This window comes from Callospermophilus lateralis, chromosome 7 (genome assembly GCF_048772815.1).
Source record: "Callospermophilus lateralis isolate mCalLat2 chromosome 7, mCalLat2.hap1, whole genome shotgun sequence".
NCBI lineage: Eukaryota > Metazoa > Chordata > Mammalia > Rodentia > Sciuridae > Callospermophilus > Callospermophilus lateralis.
Window position 1 is genome coordinate 8078579 of NC_135311.1, and position 15212 is coordinate 8093790.

Here is a 15212-nt window from a genome sequence, read left to right on the forward strand (position 1 = left end):
AGAGAGAGAGAGAATTTTATTATTTATTTTTTAGTTTTCTGTGGACACAACATCTTTGTTTGTATGTGGTGCTGAGGATCGAACCCGGGCCGCACGCATGCCAGGTGAGTGCGCTACTACCTGAGCCACATCCCCAGCCCTCTCTCTCTCTTAAAAACAAACAAACAAACAAACAAACAAACAAAAAACCAAAGAGCCAGGCCCAGCGATGTCCACCTGTAATCCCAACAACTTGGGAAGCTGAGGCAGGAAAATCACAAGTTCAAAGCCACCTCAGCAACTCGGTGAGACCATGTTACAAAGTGGATCAATAATACCAGGTTAATAAGTTCAGAATATAATAACTTTTAATGAATGCTGACTATATGCCAGATAATATTCTACTTTTGGTGGTGGTGGGGTGAGGGGGTGATACTGGAGATTGAACCCAGGGGCACTAAAGCGGCATCCCCAGCCCTCAGTATTTTTTAAGACCAGGTCAAGAACCTGTGTGTTTTGTGCCTTGTGCCGTGGTCTGCTGGGGCCAGCTTGCATTGACTCATGGCAGCCATTGTGCTCATCTCTTCTAGTTCCACATTTATTGGGGTCCCATAGCTTGATATTGAGTGTGATGGGAGTATTTACACCATGGTAATTGGCAAATGCTCTAAGTCAGGACTTAATTGTTTTTCTTTTTGTAGAGTCTAGTCCGGCATGCGTTATCTAGCAAAGTGCCTGGCACTGAGTAGGCACTCAGTAATATTTGTTGAATGAGTAAACATGTAACTCCAAAGTCCACATGTTTATCCATGTCCTCAAGGTGTTTTCAGCCATACCTTGAATGGATCAGGACTCATTTCAGAATTTCCTGTCATAGGACACTCTTGCTGTGGACCATACTGGAGTACTGCTCTTGCAAACTTCCTGGTTACTTTCCTAAAGCAAACCTTGACATTCCTCCCATCTAGTTCTGGTTTCCTAGAAATATTTGACAAGGGGAAAGTGGTAAGAGAAGCAAGAAGGATATCAGAGGTGACTCATCCTGATGACTGGGGTTATCTTAAGTTCTCGGGGGTCAGCATCCAGTATTTCTGAGGAGCCTGCCATTAGGCTGCAATTTGGATTTTACAGGCTTGAGGTTTCTGTGAGAATGTCAGGGTAGGTGAGGGAAAGTCACCAGATCTGGTGTGCATCCATGATTAATTAGAAAATATGCGTGAAATTGGTGGTAGATGGTTGATGCCATTCATAGAAGAGCTCCTAGTTGTGTGAGGGTGTCTGAGAAAGTGTAGGGTGCAACTGGAGCATGGAAAAGAAGAGGGAGAACTCAGGCTTTATTTGAACCAGCTGCTGATATAAAACTTTGGGGAGAGGGTTCAGATGTGGGACCCTCTGTATTAGAAGCAAGTGTGAGATCATGTGTCAGTCTGTTGTCACTTCCCTTCTTGCAGTCGCCTGTAAAATGATAGCAAAACTTGACTGTCCCCTAGTGGGTGTGTGTTGGAGGAATGTGGGGATGGAGAAGGAAAGGTGTGTGACATATTTGTCATTATGATTATCAATCCTACTCTGGGACAGCAGTAGCACCACACAGCACCACAGTACCATCATTGCTTGCCCCTGATGAAAACAGCACGTACTTTTGTGATATTTCTTTGATCTTCCCACTTGATCCTGTGATATAGTCATGGCATCTAGTATAGTTTGGATCTGGAATGTTCCCCAAAGGCTCCTGTATTGCAGGCTTGGTCCCCAGTACAGTGTGTTCAGAAGTGGGCTTTGGGGAAGTGATTAGATTGTGAGGACTCTAACCTCATTGGTGGATTACTCCACTGATGGATTCATAATTTGATGGCATTGTTGGGAGATGGTAGGCCGTAATAGGAAGAATAGGGGCCACTGGGGGTGTGTCCTTGAAGGGTATGTCATGTCCCTGCCCGCCTTCCCTCTCTTTTTTTTTGCTTTCCAGTGACCTTTAGGTGAGCAGCTTTATTCCACCAAAACCTTCCGCTATAATGTCCAGCCTCACCACAGACTCAGAGCCATGGGACCAAGTGACCATGAAGTTAAAACTCTGAAATGATAAGCGAAAGTAAATTTTTCCTCCTTTAAATTGATTTTCTCAGGTATTTTGTCATAGTGTCAAAAAGCTGACTAACAGCCGGTAAATTAAAACTTTTTATTTAATTTCTATTAAAGTAATACAGTCTTACAGTTTAAAAATCATATGTACTAAATAAATCTACACAGTGAAAAATATAGTTCTCACATCTGTTTTCTGTCCTTCCAGTTTCTTCTACCCCAACAGATAAAACTCTATGATGAGCTTTTTATTTTTCCAGGATTTCCCTTTTAGACAATGGTAACACCCTTCACCCATCGTTCTGCCCTGTTTTTTTCTTTCTTCTTTTCTTTCTCCCTCCCACCTTTCTTTCTTTTTTAAAATGTATTTTTTTTTGTTATAGGTGGGCACAATATCTTTATTTTTATGTAGTGCTGAGGATGGAACCCAGTACCTCCTGCATGCTAGGTAAGTGCTCTGCCACCGAGCCACACCCCCAGCCCCCTACTTTTTTCCTAAAAACGAATCTAGAGGTAATTCAACACTGTACATAAACCTTCTCCCCTTTTGACATTGTGTGGATGTACTATAATTTCTTTAACCAGTGCACTACTGATGGAAATTTAGTTTGCTTCTAAGATTTTGCTTTTAAAATCATGCTGCAAGATGCGGGAGTCAGGGCTCAAAGAAAGCAAGGCACAGCCAAGTGTGGTGGCACACCCTTGTACTCCCAGTGACTCAGAAGCTGAGGAAGGAGGATCGCAAGTTCCAGGCCGGCTTCAGCAACTTAGTGAGGCACTAAGCAACCTAGTGAGATCCTGTCTCAAAATTTAAAAAATTAAAAAAGTACTGGGGATGTGGCTTAGTTGTAAAGCCTTCAGGTTCAGTCCTCAGAAAAAAAAAAAAAAAAAAAAAACAGAGAAAAGAGGTAAGGTAGTCCCAGTGGGCCAGGATGAGCTTCTGAGCAAAATCCTAAAGGATGTGGAGGAGTCAGTCTTAGAAGAGGGTTGGGCAGGGCCTGTCCACCAGAAAGATGAGCAGACATCAAAGCACAAAGGCACGAGCAATTAGGTGCCATCAGAGTATAAAGTGGGTGTTGGGAAGTGATTTGGAAGCCTCTCTATGGATTGGGGTGCGGGCGGGGGGAGCACAGTGATCCCATGCTAAATAAACTTGGTTTGAACTTGGAATTCCAAACCTTGAGTCCATGGAATTTCTGGAAAGAGGTTAACTTTTGTGTCTTACTTGTGATGATAATATTAAAAAGCATATGAGAAAATCACGTTTTGCATCGTCTGGGTGGTACTTAATAAAAAATGATTTCAGTGTCTGCATTTGCCTTTGTGTTTATCATGAGTTGGCACCTAGTAGCCCTGCTTTAATTGTCTCCACTAATGAGAACAGAGGAGGATTTAATATGCAAAGGATGCGTTGGGCTCAGAGGAGACCAAACGTCCTTGAAGTAGGCTGGATGAACAAAGGGCTAGTAAAAGTTACACTAAGAGAAGGAGAAGTGAGTCATTGCCCAGCGCGCCAGCTCCAGAGACCCCACGCTGCAGCTGGCGTGCTGGGGTCATGTTTTGTGTAGCACATGGTTGCAGAAAAACATCATCTTTTGCTGTATATCAGTATTTTTATTTTAAAATGCATTGGCTTTATAGTTATGTTCCCATTTAATTGGTAAATTGCCATTGCTTTTGAAGTTTTATGTGCCATAAAAATATATGCACACCTAGTCTTATGCCTAATATCTAATTAAACGACATCATACTACAGATAAATGATCACCACTGGGGACACAGAGAATGTTTGATTCTCCTTTTCAGGGGAGCCACTGGAGAATTTTAGGTTGTGTGTTCATATTAGGTGTCCTTTATTTGCAGGACTGGGGATTGAACCCAGGGGCATTTGACCACTGAGCTGCATCCCAGCCTTTTTATTTCTTTGGTACTGGGATTTGAACTCAGGAGTGCTTTACTGAGAGGCGTTGCTATGTGGCAGTCACAAGTCCTGAAATGGTGGGATTTTCTGTGTCAGTACACTACAAGTTGAGATTGGGACAGGTAGGTGTGATTGACACACAGGGATCGATTCAGAGGTGGTGCAGCTCTGGAGACGCAGAACAGCTTATTCTTCTCAGGGGCCTTTGAACTTGCAACTGAAAAATAAGTGGGTTGGACTGGATGATATTTTTGGCTGCACTTCTACACTCCTGGCAGTGGCCCACAGGAATGGGGCTGTGTGGGCTTTACTCATTAGGATGCCCGTGGACTCATTCTTGCCCACTGCTTGCTTTTCTCTGACTGAATCCTGAAGGTAATTATTGCTGTGCTCAATTTTGCCCCGGTGGGTTGCCCTGTCCAGGATGCGCCTCTGAAGTGTTTAGAAGAAAGCAATGAAAGAATTACCACAGTGATTAATTAACGATGGTACTAACATTTCCAATGAAATTATAGCTTTCAGCCCAAGTGAATGGAGAGGGATCTTAGAAATGTCGTTTATCCTTTCAACAGTAAATGAAGTAAGTGCTGCCCATCCTTGTGGCTGCGATGTTTTCTTCAAAACCTTCTGAAGAGTTCTGTCTCCTTCCACTTCCTTTCTCCACCCATGCCCATTTCCTCTCTCTATTCTCACCTGGTCATAATATGTAAATTTAAGATATCTTTTTAATATCATATTAATGAAGTACCTCTGTTTCTAATTTTAAAACAAGAGAATCCAAATTGTATAGAGTAAATGAATGTAGAAATGTTTGCTTTCAGCTGGGCTAGGTGGCTCACACCTGTAATCCCAGCTACTCAGGAGGCCAAGGCAGGAGGATTGCAAGTTGGAGGCCAGCCTGGGCAAAATAAAAAGGGCTGGGCAAGTAGTTCAGCGGTAGAGTACCCCCGGGTTTACTTCATATACTTAAAAAAAAAAAAAAAAAAAAGACTGTGTGCAGAGGTTGACCTAAGCACACTCTATGGTCATATGGTGAAGGAATCACATAACAGTGCAGAAGATGTTCTGGCTTTCAGTGCTGCACGACTGTACACATAAAACCTGTAGGTGCTTGAGTTTTCCTCCCTGTGGGTCAGGTTCTCATTAGAGAAAGAAAGGGAGCAGGTCAGAATCATCCTCACTACCACCAACAATTCAGGGGAGCCAATATTTTGCTCTTATATTTTTTAATCTCTAAGGCCTCTTTCACTTGCTAATCTAGTGACCAGACACCCTCCATTTCATAAAAGTGTCCGGCAGTACCCCAAGAATGCCAGCTTATGGGGACACAATACTGATGCACATGAGACAAAGTCCAGCACCAGACAGTAATCAAGGGCCACAAATTACACACAAAAAGGAAAGTGTTTGCTGCGATAGTCATATGAAAAGTAACACAGAGGAAGGACTTTTAGAATTTCCCTCTCCACATATAATATGCTCTTATTTCTAAGGAATTTTAAGTACCTCTTAAAATTCTTAAAACTCTTTAGCCAAGTGATTATGATGATATGGAAAGAACATTAACTGATAATTAGGAAATTTATATTCTGAGTTCGGCTTTTCTGTATGGATGATTTGGAACAAGTCCCTTCTTCTTTCTGGGTCTGTAAAATTACGGGGGCTGAACTCCATGATCTTAAAAGTTCTGACTCCTGAGAATCTAAGATACATGCAGCTGGGGAATCTGAGTCCCTAAAAGCCACCCTCTTTGTTTTAGTCCTGGGGATTGGACCCAGGGGTGCTATACCAGTGAGCCCAGCCCATTTTAATTTTGATTTTGAGACAGGGTCTCACTAAGTTTCCCAGGCTGGCCTTGAATTTATGATCCTCCTGCTTCAGCCTCCTGAGTCACGGGTTATAGGTGTGCATCTTCACACCTGGCCTGACTCCCTAAAATTCTTGAAGCCTGTGAGAGTCTGTCGGTGTCTCTGGTCTGACGGAGCTGAAGGCCTAGGAGCAGGGAGGTTGGCGAGCTGGCTTCGCTGTGTCTTGTCCTGCTCTCGCCACTGCTTCTGGCAGAAAGCTGAGCAGCCACGCTGTGCTATCCCAGGTGAGACCGGCACTCACAGATGGGCCAGGTGTGGTGTCTGGGCTTGATGATTGTCCCTGAAAGCCTGCAGATTCTGTCACATCAGACTAGTTGATCCTGTGATGAGTTGTTCAGGGGGTTTAAAGTGGGAGGCTTCTCACAAATTCTTTCATGCTGCCACTATCCTCCTTCCCCTAAGAGGACTCCCACTTCATGGCTCTGGTCTTCTGAGCGCTGGTACTGACTCTGACCACCAGAGGGCACTCTTGCAATGTGGAGACCAACCGGTCTCTGGAAGCTGGGTCCCATCTTTGCCAGAACATCTGGATTTGCTGAAGCCTTTCCCTATTTAAGTGGTTCTCAAAGGCCGTGATTCTCCTCCCTTTCCTCAGGGGACAGTTAACAACATCTGGAGACATTTTGGGTTGTCACATCGGAATGGGGGAAGGCGCTGCTGTTACCTACTCATTAGAAGCTCTGTTGCTGCTCAACATTCAGGAATACACAGCACAGCTCCCCACAGTGATAAAATTGTGCCGCCAAAATGTCAATAGTGCCATCCACCTGGAAGTGGGTCCTCTAGGCTGAGCTTTTAGTGTCCTGGCTTCACCTATTCTGAAGGGAATTCTTAGACCAGTGACCTCAAAGCTTTCTTCATTGCCTGAGATGTGGGGGTCAGAGCCACCAGAAACCACTGAAGGGTCAGGCCCAGGACACAGGAGGGTCCCCGTTATGGAGAAAACCCTGTCCTTGGGGCTGGCCTCTGAACAGGCCCAGCCCCGTGACAGCATCATCCTCTTCCTCGTGCTGGGGCAGGCAGCAGTCGCCCTGCCTTCCTGGACGGAGTGTGTCGATGGGAAAGCCCCTGGTGTGGTCCTTCCTGCAGGCAGGGGGTGGGCCTGTGGCTCTGGGCGCAAGTGGGAAGCTGGAATTGCCTGGGAAGAAAATCTGAGGTCCCCTTGTTGGCATCTGGGCTGAGGTGGTCCCTCAGAAACCCTTCTCCTGGCAGAGGCCCCCTGAGAAGCCAGGGCCTGGCTTTCCTGCCACCTTGACCTCTCCACTGGGCGAGGACCGGCCCTGCCTCACTCTGGGTCTCCCCTTCCCTGCTCCAGCCATCTGGCCACACGCCCACCACCTGGGGACTGAGAGGCTGCCAAAAGGCAGGTGAGGGGATTGGAAGGACAGGACAGACACACTGGGCCAGCTCGGAGCCTCTGTGGCTCCCTCGTTCATGCTCCATGTGGGAGAAAGGCCTGGAGACGCAGCTCGACATCGACAAACCCGAGCAGTGTGACTGGAGACTGGAGATGGCAATGTGTGGGATGGCCCTGGCCCCTTAGCACCCTTCTCAGTTGGCATGTCCAGGTGTAAGCAAAAGACGCACACGCTCTCACGTGCCTGCCCGTGCCCCCAGACCCCCAGGGCTTCAACTCTGCTCTGTTAGGGGGTGGAGGGTGGGCAGAGAAAGAAGGACCCCTGGCAAGGGCCTCCTTTCTTACCAAGTCCTTGGAATTCTGCCCAGAGGGCCTCCACGGGGCTCTGAGGGCCATTCTGTGGAGACCTGAGGGTCATTCTCTGCTCTTCCTGAAGCTCTTTCTCGAAGCTGGTTTTCCAGGTTGCTCAGAAGCTCCTGGGGCTATGGCTTCCTCAGCTTTTCTCTTTCTGAGTTGACCGCAGTCACTGGGTTGCTTGCTGCTCTTGCTCCAGGTCTCAGACCCTCCCCAACCACACTCCCCCTTCCCGTGAGGACTCTGGAGGAACAGAAAGCAGGAGGAATGGAGTGGGCGAGGGGTGGCCACCGAGAGGGCAGTTTGCCATGGGTATTTTATTCAAGTATTACAGAGATGAGGAAGCCAGCCCTCCCTAGCCACCTGCCTGGGGCTTGGGGCAGTGGAGACAAAAGAAAGTGCCTACAGGGGACAGGAGCCACCAGGGCCCAGAAATCAGAGGGATGGAAGAGAAGGGCATGGAGGGGTGGGAGAGCGACTGGGGACCGTGGCCTGGACAGGGAGAAGAGCCCAGAGAAGACAGGAGTCACCTGAGACTCGGCCCCTCCCCAGCACAGTCCCTAATTTCCTCCCTCACGGGGCAGGCATGGAAACCTTAACCTCATTTCTCTCAAAGAAAATTGAGATTAAGAATGTCTCCTTAGTCTAATGAGCAAGTTGGTGGGAGAAGAGGGTCCTGCCTTCTTTTCCCCACCCCACACTGGTGTCTTCCTGCCATGCCCCCTCTCTTGGTCCAATTTCAAATCCTTTTGCAATTTTGGCTGGTGTCCAGCCAGGAGGAAGGTGGGCAAGAGGAGAGATGGCGTTTGCAGACTGCTGCCCTTCACATCTTCCTCCCCAATTAAGGAGGGTCCAAGGCCCACACGACCTTGAGGTTTTCCAAATTGGGGGACTCAGAGTTTTCCTCCCCAGGTTGGAGTCTGTGGGTCTCTGAGGAGATGCCCTCCCTGGGGTCCAGGCAGCCCTTGGCCCCTGCCACAGCGTCAGGTTTTACCTCCAGCCCCTCAGGCCTGAGCGACAGGAGTCGAAGCCTCTCACCTGGGCCCTGGCCCAACCTGGCCAACAGGGGGAGCCCTGGAAAATGCCAGGACCCTGGGGAGAAGCCAGGACCTGGAAGCAGGGTGTCTAGCTTGGGGGTCCCTGGGAGCAGCTGCTCTGAGGAGAGAGGAGGCGAGAAGGGCCCTGAGAGGCCAGTCCAGTTGGAAGGGAGAGGAGGCAGAAGAGTGGGGGTGAAGGTGGCAAGGCTGGGCAGCTCGCCTTGGGGGTTCCCAAAGTGGCAGCAAGGGCCCAGCCGGCAAGGGCCCAAGGCAGAACCAAGTCCTAGAGGAAGAAAGAGAAAGGGTCAAAATGGCGCCTCCCATTTCCCATTCCTTTCTCCTCTTGCCCCAAAGCCTCTCCCTGACCCCACCCCTCTTTCCTCCCCTGTTTGCTTTTGTTCAGGTTCATCCTAAATGGCCTTTCCTCCAGGAAGCTTCCCAAGACTCCCAGCCTCGGTGGGAGCATGGCTGCCAGCAGTCCTCACTCTCTCTACCTCTCCTCAGGGCACTTAGCTTGTTAGAATCATGCTGTCATCTGTGTACTTATTTATGCAATGTCTGTGCCCCAGCTCAGTGTGGGCACGACGTGTATTTATTTTTTCTTTCCCGAACCCAGACCTGCCTAGCACACATCGAGTGCTCAGTAAAACCATGGTGAGAACCAGGTGAGGTGGCACAGGCTGTAATCCCAGCTACTTTGGAGACCAGGCTGGGCAAATTTAACAAGACCTTGCTTTAAAATGAGATATACAAAGTGCTGGGGTGGCAGTCACTGGTAGAACCCCGGGTTCCATCCCCTGTACCCCAGAAACAAAACAAAACACACCGAGAGAAGCAAAGGGTGCTGTTTGCCAAAACACAGTGAATCCATCCTTTGCCCTCCCTGTCCCTGCAGCGAAGAGCTCGAGTACTAGCTGGGCAAAGAATCTGTGGTGTGGTCTTGGGCTTGTTGCTTAAATTTGAAAGCCTCTTTCTTCATCTGCAAAGTCCCTTATCCTGGCTAAGATCAGGCAGCATCATTGGTAATAAGGGAACTCAGAGATGGTGGCTGTGATCCCAGGATGGATGAGGGGTGAATCCCAGCTTCCTCTTCTCTGTCTGCGTCTGGGCCCCATAATTCTCCTCCTCCAAGAACCCTGCCCTCACCCCATTCCTTCCAAATCTGCCCTCTTTCCTCTTGCCATCTGCTAGGATCCTATGCTAGGGATGCCCAGCCTGGACCTAATTAGCTAGACCTTCAAACCATTTTCTGTATTTCAAGTAGCCTGACTGCAACTCAACATTTTTTCTCATTTTTAACCTAAAGAGGGTAGGAACAAGGTAGCCACATCAGCAGGAGAGTGTAATGAATAAAAATGGGGAAGACAAATTCATTATTATTTAATAATAAAATAAAGTCAGATCATGAAGCATCAGTGATCCTCCATGGGAAAATGTAGGAGACCCCTGTCAGAGTATACCCTCTTTGTAGGCCAGTGTTCTTTTTTTTTTCAATTTAATTTTTTTTATTAGCTACACATGACATTACAATGATCTTGGCAATTCATACATTTGAATCACTGGGGTATACTTTCTCATTTTTCTAATTGTACAGATTGCAGAATCACACTGGTCATAGAGTCACCTATATACATACAGAAATCATAATGTACTAGGCCAGTGTTCTTTGTCTTGGGTTCTTAGATGGTGTGGGGACTTGTTTCCCAGGAAGGCTGTGTCCTCTGTGTGTTCCAGCCAAGCAGGCAGAGGACAGGTTTCTTTGTTTTGTTTTTTTGTATTGGGATTGAACCCAGGGAAGTTTTACCACTGAGCTATATCCCTGGTCTTTTTATTTAATTAATTATTTGTTTTTTTTTTTTTTTTTTGAAACAGGGTCTTGCTATGTTGCTTAGGTTGGTTTTGAACTTGTGATCTTCCCGTCTCAGCCTCCTGAGCCACTGGGATTATAGTGTGTGCCACTGACTGCACCTGGCTCCAGGGGAGATGTTTCTAAGGGTCCTCCCAGACCCCTTCCCCACCCAGCCCTGCAGCTTCCTGGCTCTAGCTCAGTCCCCACACTCTCCTGTCCAGAAGCAACTTCCTCTCTTGGCATCCTGTGCTTTGAGTGAGACTGGCAGTATGATTGGCACAGGGTTTTGGGTGGTTTTATGGTGCTGGGGATCAAACCTGGCTTGGTACACTCTAGACAAGTGCTCTACCACTGAGCCCCATCCCAGGCCCGTTTTTATTTTATTTTGAAACAAGGTCTTGCTGGCCTGGCAACTTGCCATCCTCCTGCCTCAGCCCCCCAGGGCACTGGGTCTACAGATATGTGCCTGGCTGGCACGGGCTGGGAATCCCAGTTCAGATGGAGCATTCTGATAACCTTCACTAACCTCCTGGTGATCTAAACCTATTGTGTCCTTCAGGGTCAAGTGTGGGCAGGACCTGTGTGCCCCAGGAGGGCAGAGATGTGAAAGAGTCCCCTCCAAGCTGGGGCTTAGGAAAGGAACCCTTTTCTTTTCCTCATTGTTTTCCAAAAAGGGACACTCTATGCCTAGGGCACTTTCGAGGGGCGGGGTGGAGAGACAGGGAGGGCTCTTCAGGTGCTGTTCGGTTCCAGGCTGTCAGACTGGTGGCCTAGCGAGTCCCAGCCTGCCCAGGGCTGCCCTACACCCGCAGCCTCAGCTGTTCTCCCAGGGGCACAGAGTCTGGGTCCCCAGCTGCACCTGGAGTAGGCCAAACACTGAGGATCCTTATTCCATGAAACCGGCTGGAGCGGAGGGGTAGTTCTCTGGTCTCTGCACAGGAGCTTTGGATTGGTTGAATATCTGTGTGATCTTTTCCACAGAAAATCTAATTTTGTTGCTCTAGGAACTAATCAGCCTGGGAGGTTGAGGCAGGAGAATTGCAAGTGTGAGGCCAGCCTTAGCAAATTAACAAGATTCTGACTCAAAGTAAAAAATGAAAAAGGACTGGGAAAGTAGCCCAGGGGTAGAGTACCCCTGGATTGAATCCCAGTACCAAAAAAAAAAGAGCTAACTGGCATCTGTCTGTGTTTTCACCTTCTCCCACACCATCCCAAGTGCCAAGCCACTGGCCTTCTCCCGGTTCCTCTTTCTGTCCCAGGGCTTTTACACACTCTCCTTGCCCTGTTCTCCCTGCTCCCTCTGAGCTCAGCTGACATCTGTGCACACTTTGGGTCTCAGCTCATATGTCACTGTGTTGGGGAAGTGTGTTACCCTCGGCACCCTCAACTTCTCCTCGGTAGCGCGTAGCAGTTATAACTGCATACCTCTCAGTAATTGAATATGCACCCCCTCTTGCTTACAAGCCCTGTAAAGGCACCCCCGGTCCCTAAGACAGTGTCTGGCATGCTAAACAGAAAGTTATTAAACATCTGATGCAAGGAGCGAGTGAATGAGTGAGTAAATCAGTGAGTGAACTGTGTCTTCTCCATCTGCCTTCAGCTGAGGCTCCTCCTTCACCCCCTGGTTCTTGTCTTGGTCTCACTGTCTCCTGCCTGGATTATCTTCAAAAGCCTCCCAGTGCCAGTCTTGTGTCTCCTCCAGTCCCAACTACACACTGACAGAGATATCCCTTCACTTACGGTAGGGTTAAGTGCTGGACAAACCCATTGTAAGTTGAAAATATTGCAAGTCAAAAGAGTACGTAATATACCTAACCTACAGAATATCTTAGCTTAGCAACACGGGGCACTGTAGAGCATTGGTGGTTTCCCCTTCTGACATGTAGGTGATCCGCAGCTGTGGCTCCCAGGCAAAGATCAAAACCCAAAGTTCCAAGCATGGTCCATACTGAATAGCAGATAGCTTTTTGCCCTGTTTGAAGTCACACCATTATAAGTTGGGAAACTCTTGTAATTCTTATCAAATGAAAATCTGAGCCGGGCCCTGGTGGTACATGCCTGTAATCCAGTAACTCTGGAGACTGAGACGGGAGGATTGCAAGTTTGAGGGCAGCCTCAGCAATTTAGAGAGACCCTGTCTCAAAAATAAATAAATAAACAAATAAATAAATAAATGGAACTGGAGATGTAGTTTATTGGTAGAGTACCCCCTGCGTTCAATCCTCAGTACCCTTCCCCAGTATCTGAACTTGCTCTTCCTCCTGGCCCCCTCCTACCCATAGGATAAAGTCCAACTGCCCTAGAATAGTTTCTAAGGCCTTCTGGGGCAGACACTGGTTTGCCTTGCCAAGTCCGTCTTTGGCTGCTCCTGCTTATTCTGACCCCATCATATAACTTACTCTGACCACAGCAAGATACTAACAGGATGCCAGATTTGCTATGCTTGCCAACTGCTTTCTTTAAAAATATTTTATTGTAGATGGACACAATACCTTTATTTTGTTTGTTTATTTATTCATTTTTATGTGGTGCTGGGGATTGAACCCAGTGCCTCACGCATGCTAGGCAAGCATTCTGCCACTGAGCCACAACCCCAGCCCTTGCCAACTGCTTTTTACTTTGCAAATTCTATTCCCTCTGCCAGGGCATCTTTTTTTCACCTGCTGAGGTGTGACCTTGTCCAGGAAACCCCATCTCCTCCTGTGCATCTCCCCATTACCTTGTTCTTGCCTGAATCTCAGAACTGGACCCTGACAGTCCTCACCTTTCTGTTCCCCATTAGGCTCTCAGTTTCTTCCTCCCTCCCTCTCTCCCTTCCTTCCTTCCCCAGGGATTGAACCCAGCGGTGCTTAACCACTGAGCCACATCCCCAGCCCCATTTCTTTGTATTTTATCTAGAGACAGGGTCTCACTGAGTTGCTTAGTGCTTCACTAAGTTGCTGAGGCAGGCTCTGAATTCGTGATCCTCCTGCCTCAGCCTCCCTTACCTTGGGATTAGAGGTGTGTGCCACCACGCCTGGCAGGACTGAGTTTCTTGAGGGTCATCTTTCATATCTGAGTCCCCACACCTAGTAAATAGCTGTGCCTGACCAATGTTGGTTGAGTGAATGAGTGAATGACTTGAGTGCTTTTCCCGGTCTCACCCTGCTTAGCCGCGTACTCAGCCGGGAGGGCCCTCCCCTTCTCTGGTTAAGATTTCCTGCCCCTACCCGTTCTCTGCACTCACGGTGGACAGTGCTGCTGCTCCCCTTCTTCTCCCCAGTAGCCTCTGGTGGCCCCTGGGGGCTCTGCAGTCCAGCCAGTTGCTCCGCCATGGCCCGGTGGGTAAACAGCATGTTGTGCAGGAGCTGAGGGGTGAGGAGAAGGAGGGGGGGGGGGATGGACTCACCCCGGCATCTGTTCCTCTGGAACATGCCTGTACCTCATCACCCAGTTCAAAAAACGAAATACCCCCATACTGGTGGTTAACAGCCATCACTTCTCTCTGATCCACAACTGAATGAGTGACGCCGGTCACAGAAGTCACCCTTTCTCCCAGGGGTGTACCATATGGACTGTTACATACCCCTGCTCCTGGGGTCCTCAGGGACGAGGATGTGGGAAAAGAAGAGCATCAGAGGCCAATGAGATCCCAAAGGCAGAGAGCAGGGACAGGGGCTCCCTGGGCAGGGGCAGGTCCTGGTAGGGCTCTGGGAAGGGCCACCTTCATGCCTACCTCACTCTGCATACCCGTGGGCACCAAGGTTGGCCGACCCAGGGGGGGAGCCCCCAGCAGCAGGTGTGGGGGTGACGGTGCCCGCACTCCCCACAAAGGGCAGTTGACGATGATGAGCTTGCTGAAGTTGAACTTGTAAGTGAACCTCTTCCCTTTGGTCTTGTGCAGGATCCTCTTGTTGTAGTAATACCTGGGGAAGGGAGGTGGACAAGGAGTTGGCTCAGTGGGAAGGGGGCAGAGTCAGAGCCCCCTCCCCGGGCCAGCAGAGTTGACCATGCTGTCTTGAGGACCCTGGGCCTCTTCCCACAGGGAAGGACATTTCCTAAGCCTAGGAGGAGTGGCCACAGGACCGGGTGTCAGGAATCAGCCCTCTTCTTTGAACTCTGTACACTCCAGTTGCGCTGGCCACCGCCTCTCACCTGAGGGCCCGGCTCAGCTTGTCATAATTCATCTGTGGTTTGCATTTCCTGCGGCCCCAGAGGCGGGCCACCTCGTCGGGATCCTTGATGACAAACTCCCCATACTCTCCCTGCTGCCAGGCGATGACATGGCGGAACTCCTCCTTCTGCAGCAGCTCCAGGATGAAGTGCCACAGCTGGATCTGCCGGGAGCCGGGGGACGACTCGGCTTTGTAGGCCCAGTCAGGGAAGGCCACGCCTGGGGTGGGGAAGCGAGAGTGAGGCGCCCTGCTTCTCCAGAGGCCCCCAAAGCCGCTGCGAGAGCGTGGGAGAGCTTCAGAGAGGCTCACCTGAGATCCAGTAGTTGCCAGGGGTGGCCTGAATGCCCTCAGCCAGGCAGCCACAGTGCATGGTCCCCTCCAGGTGTCAGAGGACTGAGGCCGGACCTGGGGGGAAACGGTCACCACTAAGAGGAAGGGGAAAAGGAAGAGATGGAGGGTCAGGAAGGAAACTTCCCAGTCTCAGGGCAGGGCCCAGCCTCCTCTGGGGACCTCCTCGCTGCCCAGAGGCTGACCCTGGACTGGGCTCGGGGCTGAACCACTTACACAGAGAGAGAGGAAGGCAAAGTTCCTGCGTCCTGTCCCCACGGGGC

The 15212-nt window shown here is 49.2% G+C and overlaps 1 protein-coding gene across 1 annotated transcript; it reads right to left on the minus strand.

The window, feature by feature from the left end:
* Positions 1 to 8402: 8402 nt before the first annotated feature.
* Positions 8403 to 14971, minus strand: LOC143404720 (ETS translocation variant 3-like protein). The gene is made up of 5 exons (XM_076862908.1): positions 14911 to 14971; positions 14582 to 14819; positions 14163 to 14352; positions 13674 to 13794; positions 8403 to 8881 (listed from the first exon to the last, which is right to left on the minus strand). The coding sequence occupies exons 1-5, from the start codon at positions 14969 to 14971 to the stop codon at positions 8403 to 8405; spliced, it is 1089 nt and encodes a 362-aa protein (XP_076719023.1).
* Between the last annotated feature and the right edge of the window lie 241 nt (positions 14972 to 15212).

Excerpts from the sequence above, each read along its gene's own strand:
- LOC143404720 (XM_076862908.1), bottom strand. The coding sequence starts at position 14,971 with ATGCACTGTGGCTGCCTGGCTGAGGGCATTCAGGCCACCCCTGGCAAC. Across the intron at positions 14,820-14,910 it reads TGGCAACTACTGGATCTCAG|GCGTGGCCTTCCCTGACTGG; the intron begins GTGAGCCTCTCT and ends TCCCCACCCCAG. Across the intron at positions 13,795-14,162 it reads CCACGGGTATGCAGAGTGAG|CTCCTGCACAACATGCTGTT; the intron begins GTAGGCATGAAG and ends CTCACCCCTCAG.